The following is a 22,365-nucleotide window of genomic DNA, read 5'->3' as shown; positions in this document are numbered from 1 at the left end:
TGCTTGGGAAGAATGGAAGGTAGGGAAGGTAATGACACAGTCTGTGTTAGAAACATCCTGAGAAGGGAAGGAAAGGTTTTACTGCTTCAGCTGGATGCCCAAGCCTGCTGCTTGCTCATGATGGGTGCATCTCTTCTGGTCTTTAAAGTATGTGTGGTCTGCAGTGCCTGGGTTTGAGTTCCTTAAATGTGAACCTTGGGACGCTTTGCAATGATATTCAGGGTCTTCTGCTTTTCTTGTCTTAGGTCTCTGTGCTTGTGGTGTTGCAGGATACCTAATGACCCAGGTGTTTTGATAGCTGAAGAAAGGATGGCAAAACCCAGTAAACCAAATTTCAATTTTGTAATGACTTCTTTGACACCATCATTGTGATGCAGACACACATTGGTTTTACGTCTTTTTTAAGCCAGTCGAAAAGCAAAACAGCCAGCATGAATATAAAATAATGTTACCCCTTTGTTCTAGTACACAGCTGGCCCATGTTACATCTGACTTAACAGATAACTGGAGTGCATCTATAATCCTTCAGTTCCAGGAAGCACCCTCTTGCATAGGAAATTCCTCTGAAAGCTGCTCTAGGGTTGTCAGGCAGGCTGAATGGCAGGGTGAGCCCAGCATGGGGTCAAATCCTGCGTAGGCTGACATCTGCAGCCATGGCTTTGAGCAGCCAGCATCCTTGCTCTGTCTCAGGAGGTCGGTGCTGCCTCCTGCTCCCCTCCTGCACCAGCTCTTGAGCTCCCATCTGGGCACCGAGCTGAGGCAGAGCAGTTACTAGTGGCCAGGGGAAATTTGCAGATTAATAAATTACTGTCTGTAAAACACTTTGAAGATGGAAAGCGCTGTGCAGCTCCTCAGGATTATTACTATATCTCTCTTATTCTACTGATGAGGTTCCAGTGGCCTTATTTTCCTTATGATTTGTGACAGCCCCAGAAGCTGAAGAGCTTATTTTAGTGTGTAGAGTCAAAAGAAAAATAGATTAAACTGCATTATTGTCTTCTAAAGAGACTAAATCCCTCTCCCACCATCTTCTCCTGGGATTTCCTGACTTCCTCCTACTCTTCCATCTCAGCTTCTAGCTGTCCTAATTCAGGAGGTGATTTTATAACCATGCATACCAGTCTGAGTTACTGCAGTTACGGATTTTTATGGTACCTGTGTGCATAAAGTGGTGTGATGCTGAGGTTGCATGGCCCTGAAGTGGAGACAAATGCTGTGAAACAGAGGTGTGCAGGGTAAGGGCACATAACATCAGCCTTCAGCCTCCCTCTGCACAGCATGAGCCATGCCAGGAGAGTGGAGAAAAGCTTGCTTCTGCTGCTTGGCTGCAGGGGGTGGTGAGGGGCAAATCTTGTGCAAATGGCTCACTTTATATTCTGCACAATGTGCAAAATACGTGGAAGAAAGTTCATTTGGGGAGTGTCGCTGGGATGGTGTTCAATAGTCACTTTTGCATCATGGTGTGTAATATCTTTTACTGTATTATAAACAGGATGGGAGGCCACCCAAGCCCCTGGCTCAATGCTATAATGAGGCTGCACAGCTTTAATTCCATAAATCCATGGCAGAGCTAGGAGCTGGGCCTGGACCTGAAGTCCCAGGCATATGGAATAGCCCCTGCCAGCTCGTATCCAGCTTTGTCATGGCACTAAACAGGCAAACGCCTCTTTGTGCTGCTTTTCCTATGGATACCTTTGCAACAGGCCATCCTGTTTTCTCTCTCTCTTCCTCTGCTTTATGCAGCAATTTCCTGAATGAAGTGAGATGGAAAGTAGCTATTTGCTTCTCTTCTCCTTCAGGCTTTGAAGCAGCTCATACCTCTACCTTCATTGTTTTGATCTTGTGGGTTTCCTCCAGGAAAACATGTCAAGCTTGCTAGAGAAAGCCAAATGCTTTGTTTTTTTTTTGTGCTAAGTTGCTGGAGGTAACCAAAATACTCTGCCACGTTCAGTAAGCACAGCTTTAATCACAGGTAGAGCAGGCATAGAGCTGCTGTGCAGGAGATTTAAGATAAACAACAGCCACTCCTCTGTGTTACAGACTGTGTGTGGCTGGGTCAGGATGCTCCAAGTCAGAAGCAGTGGGCTCCATTACAGGTTGATCACTTCTCTTTGAGCTAGGCTTTCAGAATCTAAAGTGAAACATGCGCGTAAGTGCTTTTGGACAAGTTGAATCTTATATTCCAAGGAGTCTTTTTTTTTTCTTCTTTTTTTCTCCTTCCTTTCTTGTCTGTTCTGCCTATTGAAATGATAACCATTCGGAGAAAGATGCTGCTCTACCCACAGCACCCTCTGGAGATGCTTCCATGAGGGTACCACAGCAGTGCCAGATGGGCATTGGGAGATGTGGTTAACACGAGCCTTTCCAATTCCCACTTATTTCAGTGTGTTTGGATCTTCTCGGGGAGATGCAGTCATTTGCTCTGCTCTGCGCCACCCTCCCTCTCCTGCGTTGCACCATCAGGTGGGGTTTGAGCCAAGTGGGAATCACTTTCCTGCTCTGCCACTGTGTTTCTCAGCTGCGGAACCAACCTCTATAGCAGAGAGTGCCGCTGTGCGATGCTCTTGTGCAGGATGCGTGCCTGAAAGCAGAACTGCAGACCCGGTGGAAATGTGGGTGCTCCTGGCACGAGTGTGCAAAGAAAGAGCTCCCACGCGTGGCAGCTGGCCACAGCTGGCACTGCCAGTGCTCTCAGAGCAGCTCCTCCATTCAGCCTGACTTCCTCTGCTTCCCACTCACTGCAAACTGCTGTGCGCCTGAAAGAGGGTGGGGGAGGCTTTTTTTTTTTCTTTTTTTTTAAGGTGGTAATGATTAATTCTCACTTAATTGCTTTCCTGGACCGGCTTTCTGCCTCATTGATGCTGACGCTTATGTCAAGCTAACTGCTGGTTTGGCTGCCCTCCACGCACAGAGGTGAGCTTGGATCAGCTTTGCCTAAAGATAGTACTGCAGAAGAAGGCAGAAAGCTGTGGGGTGCTGCAGCCCCATCCTTTATTCCTGTGAGGGGAAGAGCATCTCCCAAGTGGCAGCCCTGCTCTGCACACGGGGCTGGCCCCCTCCTGCAGATTAGAGACTGATTTGGCAAGTGGCAACGTAATTAGTGCGGGCATGATGGATGCCCTGTCATCAGAGTGGCTCTTTACAACTTCTGTGAAGAAATAACTAGTGGAAGCCTTTTGTTCATAGCCCCAGGGAAGGGGAAGGGAGAGATGGGGTGGAGGTGGTGTGAAGCTGATAAAGTTCATTGCTGGAGAATTTTCCTTTAAATGGAGGTGCTGTATACCTGAAATGTATACCTGAGTATACCTGAAATGACTGCGTAGAACTGCTGAACAGGGAGAAGGAATAGCACTTCTTGGTGTGGTTTTACTCTCCTTTTATTATTTTTTTTTAATCTTTTTATCCACAGGTTCAGTAGTTTGTGTCACCTTGAAAATTCGAATAATTGCACCAATTTTATTTGTGTTGAGCACTTCCAATAGGTGCTGCAGATGCATCTCAGAAGGGAACATTTCAGATGGGTGTTCTCATGTTCTCAGTTCCGTTCCCAAGGAGTGAATGGCTGCAGTAAATTAAGGGTTGGAAAGGTTTCCACAAGTGTGCTCACTTCTGTGCAGCCAGGCAACGTCGTTAGTTCTCTCCTTTCATTTTCTACTTTGCATCTGGAGAAGCTGCTTTCTTTGGCTTCTGAAGAGGAGTCTGTTTTGGGATGCCTGATGTTTAAGCAGCAGATTCAGAGATGGGACAGCTCAGTTTCTCTAATAGGAGAAGCTGCTGAACAGCAGTAGATACATCCCATGAGCATGAGCTGAAACACACAGCCCGAGCAAGGAAGATATTTGGAGCAACTTCTCATTCACCTACAAGTGCACCCATCGCTTTGCTGGGTTTCCATTTGTCAAGTGAAGCCCTGAAATCAGTGTGAAGGCTGCTCCCACTTGATTTAATCGGAAGCTGCTCTTAACCCCAGCAGCTTAGTATAGTGTAGGAAATGCTTCAAGAGAGAAGAAACTTGCTTCCTAGACCTACCTAGTAAGAATAAGTGTGAATGGGTGCAAACTTGAACACCACTGTGCCAGTTTAGGCTGCTTCCAGTAACTAGAGTTGAGTTCTTGTGTATTTCTTGCATGTTCTTTTCATGATGCCCTCTTGAATACCATTACTGGAGTCAGGATCTATCAGTGTATGCTTGTGTATGTATCAGTGTATGAATTTGTTTATCAGTAAGAGCTGAGGTTCACTGTGATGTCCTGATTTTGAGCTGCCTCCAGTGTAGACTGACCTCCAAGCATCTGCGTACTTCATAAGCAGCAAACAGGTTCTGAATCTCCATTGTGGGTTAAGCAGTGGATAGGATGCGAAACATTATGGTGCCCCAAAATGGAAATACAAGTACTACTGACAGCATGGCACAGGGAGGAGGGAAGTTATGTGGAGCACCACAAATTGTAGCCTTGGTCTGCATGAAGGAGGTCTCACTCAGCCTGTGCTGTTTGACATTGCTGCGATGAGCAATAGGTGATGGCACTGCTCTGTGAGGGCAGTGCTGCAGGGCACACCTAAACATGACCTGCATGGTGTGATGGCATCGCTTTGTACCACTCTTACAGTAAAGGACAACAGCCTTTTTCCTCCCTCAACTGAAAAAAACAAGGCCCATACGATGATGTATTTTTTCCTTCCCCTGCGCATTACTCAAAAGAAATGTATTTTATTTTCATTTACTCATTCAGTTAGAACGGGTAAGTAGGTTTACAATGCTGATTTATGAACTCTTGCAAAACATAAGAGCTGGTCACGATTGCAAAATTCATTGATCTTTACTCCACTGTAATTTTTTATACAGTTTCCTTCCTCTCCAGCCTTGCCATTTGAAGTAATGAGGACAATTTTCCATTTTGCAGCCCATGAGGACACTGCAAAGTCAGGTGCAGGAAAGAGAACCCTGTGACCTGATGTACAGCCCCAGGTCTACAGGGAGACCTCGTTCCTTTTGAAGGGAGAGGCTTTTTGTATGAAAACAAATGTGAATGGTAATGAAAGCTTTGTCATGCAATTAGCAGACAGTCAGTGGCAGGCTCATTTGTCTTGTTTACTGCTCCATGGAAACTTGACCTAATCCAGCAGCTTAACCAGGGAGAACCAGCATACTGGTTCCAGCTGGCTTCCAGATTGTCTTCTACTATGGTGGAGATGGGTGACCACACATGGTTTAAGGCTTCCAGTGCTCATTTTGGTCTCTCAGAATGAGTCTTGCCTCTGGCTGCAATAGCTGTGCTCCTGCCTGATGTTTAGTTTTGAAAGAAGAACCTGTGTGTTTGAGGTGATGGTTTATGGCACTCTCCAGTGCTTTGAGTTTTGGTTTCCTAATACCTGGGCTCTCATTAGTCTCACCACCTCCTCCCAGGCCGTTTTGCTCTTTGTCCAGATACCACAGGAGGAGCAGTGCAGTTTGCATTTACATGATGTATGAAACAGCCAGAAAACATTTCTATTCTTATTGGCCCAGATTTTGCCTCCCCATGACTAACCATCTCTGAGCCACGAGTTAGCAGAGCTGCCTTAAAGCGCTGTGGGGCTGTCTTCTCAAAGGTTCCTCTCTTTGCTTTTTTTTTTTTTTAATTAAGTATGAATTTGGGGCCAAGCTACATCCCACTGTCTATTTAAGGAAGATAAAATGCCAGAAATCCTGCTTTGGGCCTGTGAAGTCAGTTCAGAAGAATTGGGCTCAAAGAGCATATTGTATTCTGTTTTTTTTCTCCCTGTCCAAGTTCCTCTAATATCTGTGAACTAGAGAAGCTTTGCAGTGCTGACTCTGAGGTGGATGCTGTGTGCTGCTATGCCTCTCCTGGGGCAGCTGCAGGCAGCACCCCTTTCTGTTGGACTCATTTAGGTCTCTGAGATGTCAGGTTGCCCTCACTAATGCTTCCTGGCTGCTGCAGGGAGTGCGAGGGAGCCTGCTGTGCATCCTCTGCCCTGGTAGCATGGGCAGTGCAGGCTGCTCTCAGGTTAGCTGGCACTTTGTTTTGCTTGCTCTGTGTCTCTTTGTGACAGGGCATCCTTCCAGGTGGAAGGAATAGGGTGAAAAGGAGCTTGTGGAGGATAAACGGGTGGTGAGCGTGCTGTTTGTCCTGATCCTGTTCCCTGGAAGCAATTAAAAAAAAAAAAAAAAAAAACTAAGAAAAAAATCACCTTAGAGCTGCTTTTTATTGCTGCTTAATTTCTGTCAGTCTGAGTCTGCCTGGAGCTGTGCGGATCCTGTTGGATGGCACTTGGGGAATGCACTGGGAGCTGTTTTGTGATCCCCAAGTGAACCTCCTGCTGCTTCCTCAATGCTGCTTCCTCTCGTACCCCCTCAGCCTCCCTTCCCAGACTTTGCTATAAAGTCACTTGATAGTGTTTGTACTCAGCATAACATGCAAAGGGGTCACACAAATCCACAACTGAAAAGACAGTCCTCATTCCTAGCTGCCCTAATCCACATTTCTCTTGCAGGGCAATGGTTCCTATCTCTACGGACAGGATTAACATCTGCAGTGTTCAGTTTTCTCTAGTTCAGGCACCTCTGTTCATACAGACACCTGGGATTGTTTTCACCCACAGCTTATCTTCCCATTGTAGTAATGGTTAAGGTTGAGCTTCCCTGGAGCTCTCGGGGAAGCCTGGTAACAACAGTATCCTGCTATATCTGTTTGCCATCAGGACAATACATCATGAGAATCAGGAGAGTATAGGAAATGTATAAAGGAAAGTAGATGTTTACAGCTTCTCAAGAGCTGAATACAGTATTCTTGATGTGGTTTGTGAAAACCAAGTTTGCTTTCACCTAAGACAGTGGATTTTTTTGCCTCTCATTTTGGTGGAGGCAGGACCAAGGTTGTAGGGAGTGGGTGCAGACCTGTTTTTCTCCTGTAGCTTTGCAAGCTAAGGCACTTTGTTCTTTGTGGTTGTAGAACGTTGTGATGACTGGGGTGTGGACACCATGAAACAGATCCAGATTTACGATGGGGAACCCGCCAAGATCAAATGCCCGCTTTTCGAGACCTTCTTGAAGTACAACTACAGCACAGCCCATTCTGCTGGCTTAACCCTGATCTGGTACAGGATTGGGCAGGACCGAGATCTGGAGGAGCCTATTAACTTTCGTCTCCCGGATAACCGCATCAGTAAGGAGAAAGACACCCTTTGGTTCTGGCCTGCTCTCCTCAATGACACTGGGAATTACACGTGCATGCTCAGGTAGGTTGTGTGGCACAGCTTCTGTAATCGTAGGACTTTTGTGGAAGCACGAGGGCTGTGCTGTTAGTGGTGGATCTTTCTGTAGAGAGAAGAGCCTTTACGTAAGCATTAATGGGAAAAGAATGTTACAATTATAAGGCCATTCAGCACTGAGCCAATTTACATTGTAATAATGCTTGGAGCCTTGCAAGCATTAATGAACACGCCTCTTCTCACTAACTACAAGAGTCCGTGAACGTATTATTGCTGAGCCCATGGCAAAATCCATAGGCACTCACCATTAAGAAGTGATCTGTATGTCTAGAGTAAAAATAGCTTCAGATGCAAGGGTGATGTTTTGACTGCATGATAATTTGGCAAAGATTCATGAGATCCAGACTTCTAGGAAATTAGAAGTGTCTCTAAGTGTGGTACAAAATGAACATAGCAGCTGCTTTGCACTGAGCATGGGAGCTCTTTCCAATCTTCCTCGTGTTGTCTCATGTTCACTGTGTCTTTGACACCATTATCTGCTCTACCAGCAGGAGAGTGTATGTTGCTTATTAGTCATGTTTATGGGCTTTTCTGAGGTGGTGTGGCCGTCTCTGGTGCTTCCTTTCACATATATACATGAATCAACTAAGGTTGTATATGCTTCATCAAAATGATGATGCTCATTATTGCAGATGTGATCTTTATTTCATTACCTTGCTATAGGAGGAAGCTAGTCTTGTCTAATCAGCCCTCTCCTCCTCTGTCCTTAGAAACACAACTTACTGCAGCAAAGTTGCCTTTCCTTTGGAGGTTGTTCCAAAAGATCAAGGCTCTTGTGTGAGTCATTCAATAAAACCTGTTGAGCAGATGTTCTACCTGGAGTATGCTAATGAAAAGATCATATGTCCAGACATTGATGGGTTTTACCCTGCTAGTATAACACCAACTGTCAAGTGGTACCAGGTGAGAAGCACTTTTGTCATTATTTGGGCAGAAGGGGGATTTGGTGTTGTGTCTGAAAAAGCAGTATGCGAGGTGAGAACCACGGAGCTGTATTTTAGAGTCTGTCCAGTGATTAAACTGTTAAAGTTAGTAAAGCTACAGTTAGAGCTTTGTTTCCATTGAGTTCAAGAGTAAAACTGTCTTTGGATATGAGAACAAACACTGATATTATATATGTATATGTGTATATATATATATATATATGTATATTTTGATTTGTGTGTATAAGTGGAGAAGACTCAAGTAAGGGATTTGGGAACTTCAGTTCAGTTGGTAGTATGCCTGACCTACACAGCAAGCAAATTGCTATTCCTGTAAACAAAATCATGACTTTATTCCCTTTTTACTAAAATAAAGATAAAAACATTTTGTAAGTTAAGGAGAAAAACCTCCCCTCCAAAATCTCATGAGGTCAGAGAATGAAGTTGTAGAGTGGGGCTCTTCAAGGACCACAGATGCTATTTGCCACAAATTGGCAAACCTCTTTTCTGAAGATGGAGACATCCCTATTCCATTCCACTCTGATAGTCAGGCTGTTTCCAGCCATCCTCAGGCTCATGCCTACACAATTACTGCTAAATTGTATTAAATTTTTACTTCAGTATTTTTCTTTAGATGGATGCCTTTAGTCAAGAGAGAATAAGGAATTCTCAGAGGATGCACAGCCACGGGGCTGTGGTACTGAATTCTCTAACATCTTGTAAAGCAGTTCCAAATTTCAAGGTAGAAGGTGCTGTATGAGTGAACTTGATAGTAAAGAAATTTGGCAACGAATATCTGCTGTTAAAAAGAAAAAATTAAAAATTTAAAGAATATCCAACTCTGAAATCCTTCAGGAAAAGCTTGCTTTTGTAGCCAAGAGGAACCATTTCATTCTGATAGTTGAAATGTCTTACTTGTACTGCTCATTGAAATTCACATTTCAACAATCAATTAGGAGGATGAAACACAAAGCCCCATGGAAATCATTTTTCAGGCAGCAAGTCATCCCATGCCTAATAAAAAACATTAAAAATGGTATATGACCCCTGTCTTAAATTGCCCCATTAGGATCTATCTCATTGGGAAATGCACCATTCAGAAATAATCTCTTTAAAAATGTGCATATCTTTGGGTTTTATGATAATGAAGATATCATCTGCTTAACTGCTTCCTGGAAAGGGATCTCTAGCTTGGTACTTGGCTGAGGTTTCCTGCCTCACCTGGCAGAGAGAGAAGAGTTACTAAGGTTTTTGTATTATAGATTCTCGTTTGCCAATTCTGGGGCCTCATCAACAATTGATGTCAGTCAGGGTAGCATGATTAGGCCTGAAAGCGTTAGAGATGCTGACATCAACTGGGGGACATGTCCTTTACTCTTGGTATCTGTGAATACATCATCATTTTTCTCCTCGTCTGTTTTTACTTCACTTTGCGAAAGTGTTCACCTTGATTACAAATGCACTTCTAGATCAAAGCTATATATGTCTTTGAAATTATCTGTATTTGAGGTGGGATAAAGCTATTAGGATCATCAGCTTGATCACCTCTTTTTTTGAGGCGAATAAACCAGTTTGTATTCTCAGGGTTCATGGCATTTAGGCCTGAGCTGCATCAGATACCCAAGTCTCGCATCATATTTATAGTTTCAAAACAGATATTTGCAGTGGGATTTAAACCAATAACTTTTTGAGTCCCAAAACACAAGTGCTTTTTCTGCCTGACTCTAGTCCTGCAGGTTAGTGGACAACTTCAATGAACGACATCCTCAAGGGTCCAAGCTTGTCATTGGTGTTGTCCGCAGTGCATATGAAGGGAATTACACCTGCATTGTGACATTCAAGGACCATGGAAGAACATATAATCTCACCAGAACCGTAAAGATGAAGGTGGTAGGTAAGAATGACTTCAAAAAAATATGAGCTGCAGGTGGATAACTACAGAAGTGGTGAAAACTGCTCAAGTCTGTCGGGATCTGTTTGTGGTTGTGTTCAATCTGTGTTACTCAGCTGACTTGTTAGTGCTGTATTTTGGCTTGCTGGGGTCAGCCTTCTGTGACTATTCAAGGCATGTTGTGCTGGAAGCGCCACTCATCACCATGTCAAATACCCCCAGAGGAACACCAAGGGTAACCAGGCTTTGGCTGGTGAGGTGCAGCCCATGAGGTGGTCAGGGGTACCCTCTGCTGGCACATGAGTGCATAACCCTGACACTCGTTTTTGTCTCCACTGCCCTCTGCTCATCATTATTTGTGGGATTGTCCAACCATAGTCTGTTTCTTCCAATCCTCTTGCACTCTCAAAGCCTTTGTGCTGAGCTAGAATGATTTTTCATGGATGGGATTTCAGCCAGTGCATGGGCAGGTCTGCACTTATGGACAAGGGCTTGGCCAACCTGCCAGTGAGTTGTAGATGGAGCTTAAAAACCAAGTGAACAGTAGAGCAAGTTCTGAGCACAAAGGCAATGACAGCTTTAAGTGCAGGATTAAATGCCTATGATGAGAATTGATGTTGACATCTTATTTTTTTTTAGGAGCAGAAATGAATTTCTGGTATATATTGTACTTCATGGAAGATGCTGAGTCTCAGGGGACATGGAGCTCTTCAGATGTGGGAGGCCCTGAGCCTTAAATCTAGACATATCTAAACTTTTGAAGGAGCCTCAAAATCTGCATCTGGCACTGTTTGGGGACTAGGACTAGATTTCCCTTTGCTTGAAATTCTGCATTAGAATCGTATCACAAATTAGATAGCATCATATGTACTGGGGCAGGGGGGCACTGTGAGTAAAGCTGCAGGAGCTTCTCTGTTCTTTCCCACAGGATCTCCAAACAAGGCCTTGCCACCACAGTTCACCTCCCCAAATGAAAAAGTTGTCTACGAACTGGAAGCAGGTAAATGGCAACGCCTACCATCCCTAGGGTTTAGGGATGTACGGCCAGCCAGGCAGAGACTCTCCTTTCCCTCTGCTTTCCCAGTGCTTCCCTTCACAGAGCAGAGCAGCTGCCACAAGCTGTCTGGCAGATGGTTAGGGGTGCTAGTTCTCCATGGCAGAATAGGAGGGCATAGCTTTAAAGTTAATTTGTGCCCACAGATTTTTTTTTTTTTTTTTTAATATTCAGGCATGGAGATAGAGGACTCCAGCAAACTGGAGCAGCTGCAGAAACAGATGAAATGAGAGCTCTTAGTTACTTAGAGCAATTCCTGTAGGACTTAGTGTCAGTCCTGACCCTGGCTGTGGTTTGTTCCAGCCCTCCCTCATTCAGTGCCTTTGTAGCTTCTGCCTTCTGGCCACTTCTTTGCTCATCTCCTCTCCCTCTGGTTACTTCCTAATTAATGACAGCTCTCCATTTGCTGGCCTTACAGTATTGTGTAGTGGGATATTACACCACTTCCTCTACTCCATCTGTTTAGATTGATAGCTCTTTGGAGCAGTTCCCTATGCTGAATGGATTGTGTCCCATTACACTCCTGTAATAAATGTCATGCCAATGGTGATGATTACCAGCAGTCTTCACTCTAAAGCACTACTTCTGAGCTCAGAAGATCAGGCTTCTGCCACACTCTGTGAGCCTTGTGGGCAGATCATAACAATAATATTCAGGCTTCCAAGCCTGATCTTGAAGGGAAGTGGAGTGCCTGAAGGATTGTTTCCACACCAAAATTCTTCTTTTTAAGGTCACTGTCTCCTGTGCAGTTGGAATGCTTAATACTGCCAAGGTTTCCAAGAAGTGGTTGGCGTGGAGCAGCTCTATTTGAGTGTGTCACTTGGTGCAGTCACGGAATTTCTGGAGTATTTAGGAAACCAGGATATTTTTTCCTGTTTATTTCTGTCATAAGTCGACATGTCCAGGGTATTAAGCAGACATCAAATGTCTGAAAGTGCGTGTTGACCTTTTTGCTTCCTAAAGGGAGGCAGAGTTTGGCCTGGTAGGGCCACTGGAAAGCTCAGTGTGATGCTATCTGTGCTTTGTAATACTTCATTGTGGCCATTTCTTCCCAGGAGATGATCTTGTTTTGCCCTGTGAGGTCTTTTTCACCTTTCTGAAGGACTCTCGGACTGAGGTGTGGTGGACCATAGATGGAAAGAACACAGATGACATCATGGATGTCAAAGTCACACAAAGGTAACACTTGGTTTGTCTAACTCTGACCTGGGTCCTGCGAAGGGGTATGGGTGCAGGTGGCAGTACCATAGCCTTGCTAGAAACATCTGCAGCATATCTGTGGCTTTTCCAACCAGGAGGAAAGTCTTTAGGCAAATGGTTCAAGGCAAGAAGTGTCAGATCTCCTAAAATCCCATTGCTCTTACATTTCCTCTGCAGGTACTGGGGCCAAATAGTAGTCTAATTTTTCTCTTGCAAGGAAGAGAGTGTAGATCTCCACCTCCCCCCTCAGTCAGGAAGCCATGTATCTACTCTGTGCTGCAGTGAGCTCCAGGTAGAAGTCATTTAAACATGAACAGTACCTTGCTTTATAGAAAGGACTGTGGGAGCTTTGTCTCCCATTTCTCATCATCACCCATTCAGATCCTACTACCAGTATAAACAGCTGATGGTACTGTGAGATTTCAGAAACAGGCAGTCACAGATTTGTTTAGAGGAATGCTGTGAAATAGCTTAAATGACAAAATGTTTCAGGAGATAGAGGCTGAAAACAAACGATAGTGTTATGCGTAGTATTGATTAGGAGGAATGCAGAGAGATTCAATTATGTGAAGAATCCAAATGAGGCTCAGAAACTTGTTTACTGGGTTCTGAATTAGATATAGAAGGCTACCTGATTGGTTTGCAAACCATTGTAGAAGATAGAAAGGCAAAAGGAAATACCTGCAAAATGAGAATAACAGTAAGCTCAGGCAGAGAGAGACTTCAAAGTGACTTATCCAGGGTTGCACAGGGAAAGTGGAGTGGAGTTGGATTCTTGAGTTCATGGGATCTATTGGTTTGTAGACAAGAACATTTTTTTTTTTTTTCTAAAATAAAACGACACATCTGCAGTGGGGAAAAATGAGTGAGTGACTGAATGGCAGAGCTCAGAGGGCTGTGATCAGCTGGTGGTCTAGGTGGAGGCCTGCAGACAGCAGTGTCCCCCAGGGATCAGTACTGGGTTCAGTCTTCTGCAATTTACTCATCAATGACCTGGATGAAGGTCTAAGTGTTCAAGTATGTAATGCTCTAGCTTTCCTCTTGCAGCGAAATTCCTAGACGTTTTGAAGACAAAACTATCATAAGGACACTAACAGTTGCAAAAGCCACACCAGAGGACTTGAAACGCAATTACACTTGCTATGCCAGAAATGCCAGAGGGGAAAGCCATAGCCAGGCCATAGTGCGCATGAAAGGTAAAGTACTTGCAGAGCATGGTGGTGAATTGAGGTACATTCACACTGGGCTGTCCATCCCGCCTTGAGCCTTGCCCTGCAAAGCAGTAGGGGAACAATTATTTCATTCAGGCTTTTTTTTTTCCCCAACACACACTACTCTTTACGCATAGATGAATTATAGTTGCTTATATTACATCTGGTGGTGGAGATCAAAGTATGCATGTCTCATGTGCCTGTGCCATGACCAACTGGCTGGTGAGAAAGAGAGGGGTAGAACCTTTCTCGCACCATCCATGTACTACAACTGATGCATATTCAAGGGGCTGGGTGGTTTGAAATGATTTCAGACTAGTTGTTTGTGTAAGAGCTGCTGCCTGCTGGCATCCTACAGAAGGGACACTGCACTCTGACATTACGTGAGAAGTAAGGTAATCTGACCATGATGCTCTGTGATTTTACTCTTTATTGTGATAATGCTCCAATCTAGATGCAAGTACTTCAGTGTGGTAGGTACGGACTGCTCAAACTTTATTCAGAGTGCATTTTTTTCCTGCATCTTTTTTCTTCAAAGGTATTTCTTCCTATTTGACAGACCCACCTCTCAGTAATAAGAACTGAGCCTTCAGTATAGGTATATATGGTATCATGAGTAAGTGGATATTCTGCTGCTTTATCAACCTAATCTAGAGCTTCAGTACAGCTTGCAGTAGATCAGACCCTCCCCTCCCTTCTCCCATATGAAATCCTGGTCTGCCTTGTGGAGACCATGCTAGACACGTTCTTCCTCCTACTTTTCCCTGTTAGGATGAGAAGGTTCACAGAGATCTATTCTAGAAGAGTTCTTTCTCTTCTTTCTTAGTCCCTGTCCTCTTTCATTTTTAGTCCCATTCATTTGAAATGAACCTTTTCTGGATCACTAGGAAGGAACAATAGACCAAACAGAACTGAAAGACTTGAAGCCATCTGCATCTGTAGTGCATTTACCCTACACAATTCTTCTGGGATGATAATGATTGTATATGTAGCAGCCTTCAAATTCTTTCCCCAGACAGCACTGCCTAAATGCTGTATCTAGTGGACTGGTCTTCTCTATCCTCTTCTCTTCCTCCCACGTTTGCTCCTGCAGCAGTTGAGTGGGTTTGCTCTGAGCAGATTTGGTTACTCACAACCCCTCCTTTCTGCTCTGTTCCACAGAAACTTGCAAGATTCGGCCTCAAGCACTGCTGGCAGAACAACCTTGAACTAAGCTCACTGCAGACCATTCCACTGGGCATAGAAACACCAGGCATCCTAGAACCTAACCCCTTTCCACTTACCTTCCAGTTTTTAGCAAGTAGCTGTATATGTTGGCTGCAGCTATTTCATTACAATAGGTTATATAAGTTTCCAGATTTTTTTTTTTTTTTCTGGATGCTTTCCCTTCTTTTCCTTGTACTTCTGCTGCTCATCACATAATGAAACTTGTTAAATTCCTTGCATTTTCTCTTTGGTAATTAAGTTTCTAATAAAATTTAATAGATCTTGAAATTTGGTGATGCTTCCATTCACTCTTCATATCACGCAGTTTGCCAGCATGCATGTGAGCTGCCACGAGTCACTATTAAAAAAAAAAAAAAAAAAAAAAAAGTTGTTGTCCAGGATTGCAGCTTTTTCTGCCCATAACACAAAGAAGCAACAGCATCATGACAGATACCATATGAACTGGAAGGGAGGCTGTGATCTTGTTTTGTTGCTCACAGGGTTGTCTTTGTTTGCAAATGCTTCAGCTTTTCTGATATGAACTGATTCTTCCTTTGTGATAGGAAACGGTCAGGTCAAGGCTAGTTATATCCTTGTTGTCATTCTGGGATGCGACACGAGAACTGTGGGTGTGTGATGGGGAGGGAAAGCAGTGGCCATTGCCTTTATGTTGTTGCAGGTGAGCTTTGGCTGACTTCTAGAAGTATGTGTTGCCCAAAGAGGTTGTATATGCTCATGAGATGATCATGTTCATATACTGGCTATGGGCTATGCAAGTGATTTCCATCTATGGGTCTGCTGTCACATGTCTTGCCAGACAAGCTTTGGTTTGGCCACTTTTGTCTGAAGGGCCAGCTTGGCTCTTGGCTTTTATTTCCCAGTGTTCCTCTGCATCATTTGACTACATATAGCATATGCTTGATTCTGCTTAGCTGAAGGTGCGGCCTGTTTGGTAAACCTGGCCTCTTGTTCTTTTTTGCATCCAGTTGCAGCACCGAAGTACACTGTGGAGCTGGCCTGTGGACTGGGAGCAACCATCCTGCTCGTCGTGGTGCTGATTGTCATCTATCATGTTTATTGGCTTGAAATGGTCCTCTTCTATCGAGCTCATTTTGGAACAGATGAAACCATTCTAGGTAAGGAGTTAAAGGGCTTATTTTATAAGTAAATGCCTGGCTTCTCAGATTCTATGCAGGGGTTCTCAAATCAGGAGCGATTTGCTTTAAAATGTGGGAAGGCATCCAGAAGGCTGAGATAATTAAGCATCCTTCTTCCTCAGTATGACCACATCTTACTGTGTTACTGTTTCTCTTTGTGGTGATGTTGCTGCAGTCTTTTGTCTTCAGCAGCCCAGTGGTGTCTGGGTATCTTCACATTCAGTCTGGGCTATCAGAGGCAGCACTGCTGCCTTAGAGCTATGGAAATTGATGTCTTGACCTGGGCTCAAATTGATATATAAATATATATATCAATATATATCAGTTATATAATTTATATTGACTTTCCCCTTAAGAAAATCAAAGACTCAGCATGCGCAGTATCACAAGTGTTTCTTCTGCTGTTTGTATTTCTCTGCACTCTCTCAATGCTCAGATGGGAAGGAGTACGATGTGTATGTGTCCTATGCACGCAACGCGGAGGAGGAAGAATTTGTGCTGCTGACGCTGCGAGGAGTCCTGGAAAATGAGTTTGGGTACAAGCTGTGTATCTTCGACAGAGACAGCCTCCCTGGGGGAAGTGAGTACTTCACAGGGGGCTGTGAAACTCCTCTTCTTTATTGGTTCTTTGAGGTACTGATCATAAACTCATAGAATGAGTGGGTTGGGTTGGAAGGAACCTTAAAGATCAAGTTCCAGTCCCCTTGCAGGGGTAACTGATGAGAGCTGGTCATTCCAGACTACCTTTTAACCTCCCCATCTCCAAGAACAATTTTTTGTTGGTATCTTCTAATGTTTTTGCTGCATGTGACAATGTCACAGATGTCCACAGAAGATTTTCTGATGGCCTGGAACAAGCGGTGGCTGTGGTCATTTCACTTGCTTTCCCCAAGAGTGATGTGTGGAAGTAGTGGTTTTATCAGCACAGAGGAAACATCCGCTGACATTCACACAACCTCTGAGCTGTTTTAGGAAAGGGGGATGAAGTCAAGACTTTAAAAAATAAGTGAATAGAGAAGTGTGATGCCGCACTGGGCTACTAGCTCACCAGAAGTGCCAGCTTCAGGGAGGTGTGGAGTGTGCTGTACCAGCCTCTCTGAGATGATAACGTGCCCTCCCAGGAGGCCTGCTACTCACCTTCATTAATTAGAAAATCTGTGTCTAACATAGCATAAAATTAGTTGTTATGGTTAAGAATATTTTGTTGCATGTAGGATGTAGAAAGTCACCCAGAATGGAAGTTTGTGAAACTGGCACTGACAGAGCATCTTCCACCTCTCAGCTGCCTAAGATTGCTGTGGGCCAGAAGCATACTCACCAACTTCATGTCACTCTTTCTGCTGGAGAGTTGCGTTTTCTTTCCAGCACTGCAATCTTGAGCTCCCTTGCCCTTCACCATCACTAAAAGGTGCTCCTATCCCAGCTCACTGCCACTCCCAGCCTCAATCCAGTGAGCTCTGAAGACCAGCCCAGCTGAGTTCTATCTTGCTGGCACATGGCTGCAGTTAGCAATGCTGCTGGATCCTCCCCACTGCATCTGAGCTAGGATTTGACTGATCTTCTTGAGGAAGCAGAGCAGACCAGAAAATAGCTTTTGGCAGCTGGTGCCATGCCTCTGGAGTGTACATCTGTGTTGCTGGGAGAGTTATGTTGTCCTTGGTGAAGGAACAGTAGGAGATTGATTATCCTATGACTTTGCTGACAGGAACTAATCAAATGTGCTTGACAGCTAAATGAAGTTGCCTGTCAGTGTTATTTTATTCTCCATTATGTTTTCTGACCACTCAGGAACATTCCGTTGTCAATGCAGTGTGGGAGACCCTGCAGCAGCAAGAGCAAGCACTGGGATTTGTGCTTACAGGGGATTTTCACATTAATTACAGAAAGGTGGCTAAGGACAATCTACACGCAGGTTTTAGAAAATCAAAGACGATCCACAGTTACCATGATATTTGTCATTTTTGGGTGCATAATTAAAAATCCTCTGAATGGTTTACATGTCACTTTTAGCAACACTGAGATCTACTTTCATCAATGGTAGCAACAGGAACAACTAGTGTAAAGTTGCTTGATATAACAGTATTTCCAAAGTAAATTAACCCACGAGAAACATAGAGATTCCTCTATGGGACCATGGGCTAGGAGTTCTTACAGAGCTTGAGAAGCACCAGCATGGTCTTTGGAAAGAGCATCTGAGGTATTTCATCATCCCCTTCTAAAACCTATGTGGAATCATGTGAGCAGCTCAGCAGCCTGTTCTCAGCCATCACTAACCACCCTGATGTTTCTTTCTCCCAGTTGTCACAGACGAAACCCTGAGCTTCATCCAGAAAAGCCAACGTCTGCTTGTTGTCCTGAGCCCCAACTACGTCATGCAGGGAACACAGGCCCTGCTGGAGCTCAAGGCTGGTCTAGAGAACATGGCTTCCAAGGGCAACATCAAAGTTATTCTAGTGCAGTACAAAGTCATCAAGAAGAGCAAAGTGAAGGAGCTGAAGCAGGCCAAGGCGGCCTTGACTATCATTAAATGGAAAGGAGAGAAATCGAAGTTCCCAAAGGGCAGGTTCTGGAAAGAGCTACAGCTGGAACTGCCAGTAAAAAAAATTATCAGGAGTTCGAGCCTTGATCGGCAAGAGCCCTCATATGTCTCCCTAAGAAATGTTTGATGCCATCAGCAAAAAAACAAACAAACAAAAAAATCACCCACAAAACAGAAAATCCCACAAAAAATATAGAAGTTAAGCTAGGGACTAGAAAGGAGCTCAGGCTGGGTCTATGTCCCAAGTGTTTCAGAGGACAGTTGTGCCTCCCTACAGCTTTTCTACTGTCCTGGCAGTAGAAAGACCAAAGATACATACACTTCTCTCTGTGATTGCACACCCTTGTAATGAACCACAGAAGCCTTGGTCTCAGGGTCTATATCTGGGGTCTTCAGATGGGGTGCAGCCAGCACCTTGTCATAATGTGGCCTTTGTACATGCCAGTACTTCTTGATCCAGTTCCTATGGGACATTCCTTAGATTCCAAGACAGGGCTTCTTTCCTCTTCTCCATTCACTCCCTTCTGATTGTTGGTCCCTATAGCAGAGGCTAGGGTTCAATTTGAATGGAATATAGAGCCTTTCATTTTGACCTGGGCAGCAATAAACCAGATGAGATTTAACAAAAGAAAGTGTAGAATTTTGCACCTGGGAAGGAATAACTGAGAATATCAATACAGATTGGAGGATGACCTGCTGGAGAGGAGCTTTAGGGAGAAGGACCTGGGAGTCCTTGGATGACAGTTTGGTGTTGAGTCAGCAGTGCCCTGGGATCCTGGGGTGCATTAAAAGGAGCATGGCCAGCAGGTCAAGGGAGGTGATCCTCCCCCTCTACTCTGCCCTGGACAGCCTCACCTGGAGTACTGTATCCAGTTCTGGGTACAAAAAAGACAGGGATCTCCTTGAGAGGGGCAAGCGGAAGGCCACAAAGATGATAAAGGGCCCGGAGCATCTCTCCTATGAGGAAAGGCTGAGTGAAGTGGGTCTTTTCAGCCTTGAGAAAAGAAGACTCAGAAGTGATCTTATTAATGTTTATAAGTATCTTAAGTGGGAGTCAGAGACACGGCCAACATCTTTTCAGCAGTCTGTAAGGTTAGGACAAAGGGAAACAGCCATAAACTTGAGCATAGGAAATTTTGGACCAGTATGCAAGGGAACTTCTTTACAGTGAGGATGATGGAGCGCTGTACCAGGCTGCCTAGGGAGGTTGTGGATTCTTTTTCTCTGGCGATATTCAAGACCTACCTGAATGCCTACCTGTGTAGCGTGCTGTAGGGGGCCTGCTTTGCAGGGGGGTTGGACTCGATGATCTCTGGAGATCCCTTCCAACCCCTACAATGCTGTGATCAGTGTCCCAGCCCTGTAATCCTGATTGCTGTGGGACTGCACATTTCTGCATTGGTGGGGGAAGCATAAACTCTTGAAGCTCCTCATCTTCTCTATAGAAACAGTTACAGATAGTTTAGCAATGTGGAATTGCTGTGTACGTATATGTTGTTTGAAACGTGCTCTTCTAGGTGCTATTTGTATTGTAGCATTTCTACTAATAAGTGGTCTGTCTCTAGGACTCTCCAATCTTCTGATCATCTTAAATCTTTCAAGGCTGTAATGTTTGTAATCTAGGGAATAGCTCCCACTAGCACAGGCCATGGAGCATCTTTGAGAGGTGCTTCTTTGAAGAGTAAGCTCAGGGATTTCACAAGCACTGCAAGGAACCCCAGTATACTACTGAACCCACCTGCTGTCTCTGTGCTGCTGGCTGGGGAAAGCATTGTGCATGGTGCTGCTGAAAGCTTTGAGAGAACAGTGATTATATGCCCAACTCTCCAGGGAATCCAGCAAAAGTACTTGAGCTCGTTGAAAGCACTATCCAGCTGGGTAAGACTTGGTGTGCTCTGCCTGGGTCTGAATAACGTAGCTGTTTGTCATTTGGGGCTGAGGTTTAAACTGGGCTTGGTTTTTCACAGCAAACTTCCACCCCTCTTGTTTCCAATTGCTGAACAGGAAGTGTATTTCAGGTTCTGCAATTTTTGCACAAAATGGAAGTATGGAACCCACTGAGTACAAGCCCTTGCTTCAATAGAAGGCAAGAAGCATAGGAAAATACCTATGGATTAACCCCCAGCATACAAGCCTTTCAGCACAGGACTGGGGGTGTCCCTTGTAGGACAGACCAAAGCACAGCAGGACCCTGGCATTGATTGGTGCTGTTATTCATAACGTTTTCACGTAATACTACAAGCTCCAGGGGTGTCTATTCTCCTGCAGCTCCCCATACAAGGGCCTTCTCACTTAATTGTGGTATTCAGTACTACACACACTAAGTGCATGCTTATTTTTTTTGTAGATAATGGGTGCTCCTGAGTCGCTTCTGACTCATGGTTTCTCTCTGTTGGTGCTCAATAGGTGAAGCATAGCTATTGATAATGGCATTAAAAAAGCACTATCAGGTGGTGTCTATGCACTATTCACTCAGCTGGCAGTGAGCTTTGAGGGTATGCTGGGGATCAGCCCAGCCCAGCCTTGAAGGCTGAATCCTAGAGTCAGCAAAGGCCTTGCTTGTAGCCTTTCACGCTTAACAGTGTTGTGGCAGGGCAGTGGGCAGCCCCAGCCACCTGCATCACTGGGGCAAATACTGTACTAATGTAGAACATGTAGCAATTCCTTTTTTCCCACCTCCTTTTCCATCCCTTACCCACTCTCTCCCTCACTCACAAAGCAAGTAAGTTTTGCTTTAAGCATGTGAAAAATTGCAGTCAGCTTCACTGAAGGTTATGGAACTCCTCATCTGCTCCGGACACGTAAAAGCTTTGCTGTTGCTGAACCTTCTTTCCATAGTGGTTGGTGTAGAGGCAGAGCTGCTCCCCACACTCCAGCAAGCTTCATTGGCAGGAGGTAGCAACCAAGGCCATGCTAAGCTTCGTGAACCCATTGTAGCTGCATCATTTTGCCCAGCTTTTCATTTCTGTTAGAGATTTTGGTATCCCTGTGATCAGCTGCAAGATATTCAGGCAAAGGAAAGGCCAAAGCAAGACTGTGTTAGACTCTAATTTGATTGTTAAAAATTTGACTTAAAAATAAACATCACCATGGATCTCATGGGAATCTTCCAGGCCAGGGATGGCCCCCAGTTCCTGCCGCAGTATTGACCTGAGAACTGCTCTGGTACACCTACCATTTCATCCAGTGCTCCATCTGGTTTCCATGATGGCTTCTGTCACAATGTCTGTCCAGTTCACTTGATTCTTTTGTGTCTCCGTGCCTTAACCTAACATTTATCAACATGCAGCTCATACAGAGTTTCTCATTGTTATTTCCTAGAGAAACAGCCTTGCACGAATTGGAAATAATATTTCTTTCCTTATACTGTTTGATGTCACATAGCCGTTACAGAGTTTTCTCTTTTCTGTATATTTTTGCCTTTGTGTTATTTGGTCTGTGAAGTGTCAGTATTATTTTATTTTGCTTTTCAATAAAACATTTTCACCTTTGCATTTCAGTCCTTGTGCATTTGTCATGAGTATCATTTTCCTCCCCATTACATCTACAAAAGGGTGTTAAAGAAAGATGTATGTAGTCTAAATATCAGGATTGTTTGGGGATGCTGTTTTAGAGGGGGAATGGCTGTCTCATGATGTGCCTGTGCAGATCACATGTCACCCAGAAGTGAATATGCACACACAGAAAGCCTCTAACCCATAGAGCAATCACAGGATGGAAAAATGGGAAGGAAACACCATCCTTTAGCATGAGAAGCTGAGCAATGAGCTGGAGTTTTGGAAGTGTGTCTGCCTTATGCAGAGAAATCAGACCTAGTCTTAGGCTGCTTTGCCCATCACCTTCAGGTACCTGGACTAGAAAAGTTTGTCAGTGTTTTTTTTTTCCTTCTTTTTCTCATCTGAGCTACTTTCT

At 44.4% G+C, this 22,365-nt stretch overlaps 1 protein-coding gene across 1 annotated transcript in view; it reads left to right on the top strand.

Moving 5' to 3' along the window:
• The window catches only part of IL1RAP (interleukin 1 receptor accessory protein), a 37,343-nt gene extending 15,391 nt beyond the window's left edge, over nucleotides 1–21,952 (top strand). The window contains exons 3-11 of the mRNA XM_085233414.1: nucleotides 6,954–7,239; nucleotides 7,983–8,175; nucleotides 9,924–10,089; nucleotides 11,015–11,086; nucleotides 12,196–12,319; nucleotides 13,388–13,536; nucleotides 15,744–15,893; nucleotides 16,351–16,494; nucleotides 18,213–21,952. Of these exons, the coding sequence (XP_085089540.1) occupies nucleotides 6,954–7,239; nucleotides 7,983–8,175; nucleotides 9,924–10,089; nucleotides 11,015–11,086; nucleotides 12,196–12,319; nucleotides 13,388–13,536; nucleotides 15,744–15,893; nucleotides 16,351–16,494; nucleotides 18,213–18,580 (1,652 nt within the window). The 3' untranslated portion in view covers nucleotides 18,581–21,952. The remainder of the gene's footprint in view (nucleotides 1–6,953; nucleotides 7,240–7,982; nucleotides 8,176–9,923; nucleotides 10,090–11,014; nucleotides 11,087–12,195; nucleotides 12,320–13,387; nucleotides 13,537–15,743; nucleotides 15,894–16,350; nucleotides 16,495–18,212) is intronic.
• Nucleotides 21,953–22,365: the final 413 nt, after the last annotated feature.

Source organism: Meleagris gallopavo, chromosome 11 (assembly GCF_905368555.1).
Source record: "Meleagris gallopavo chromosome 11, MGAL_WU_HG_1.1, whole genome shotgun sequence".
NCBI lineage: Eukaryota > Metazoa > Chordata > Aves > Galliformes > Phasianidae > Meleagris > Meleagris gallopavo.
Note: the sequence above shows the minus strand (reverse complement) of the source record. Positions and strands in the feature narration are given on the sequence as shown.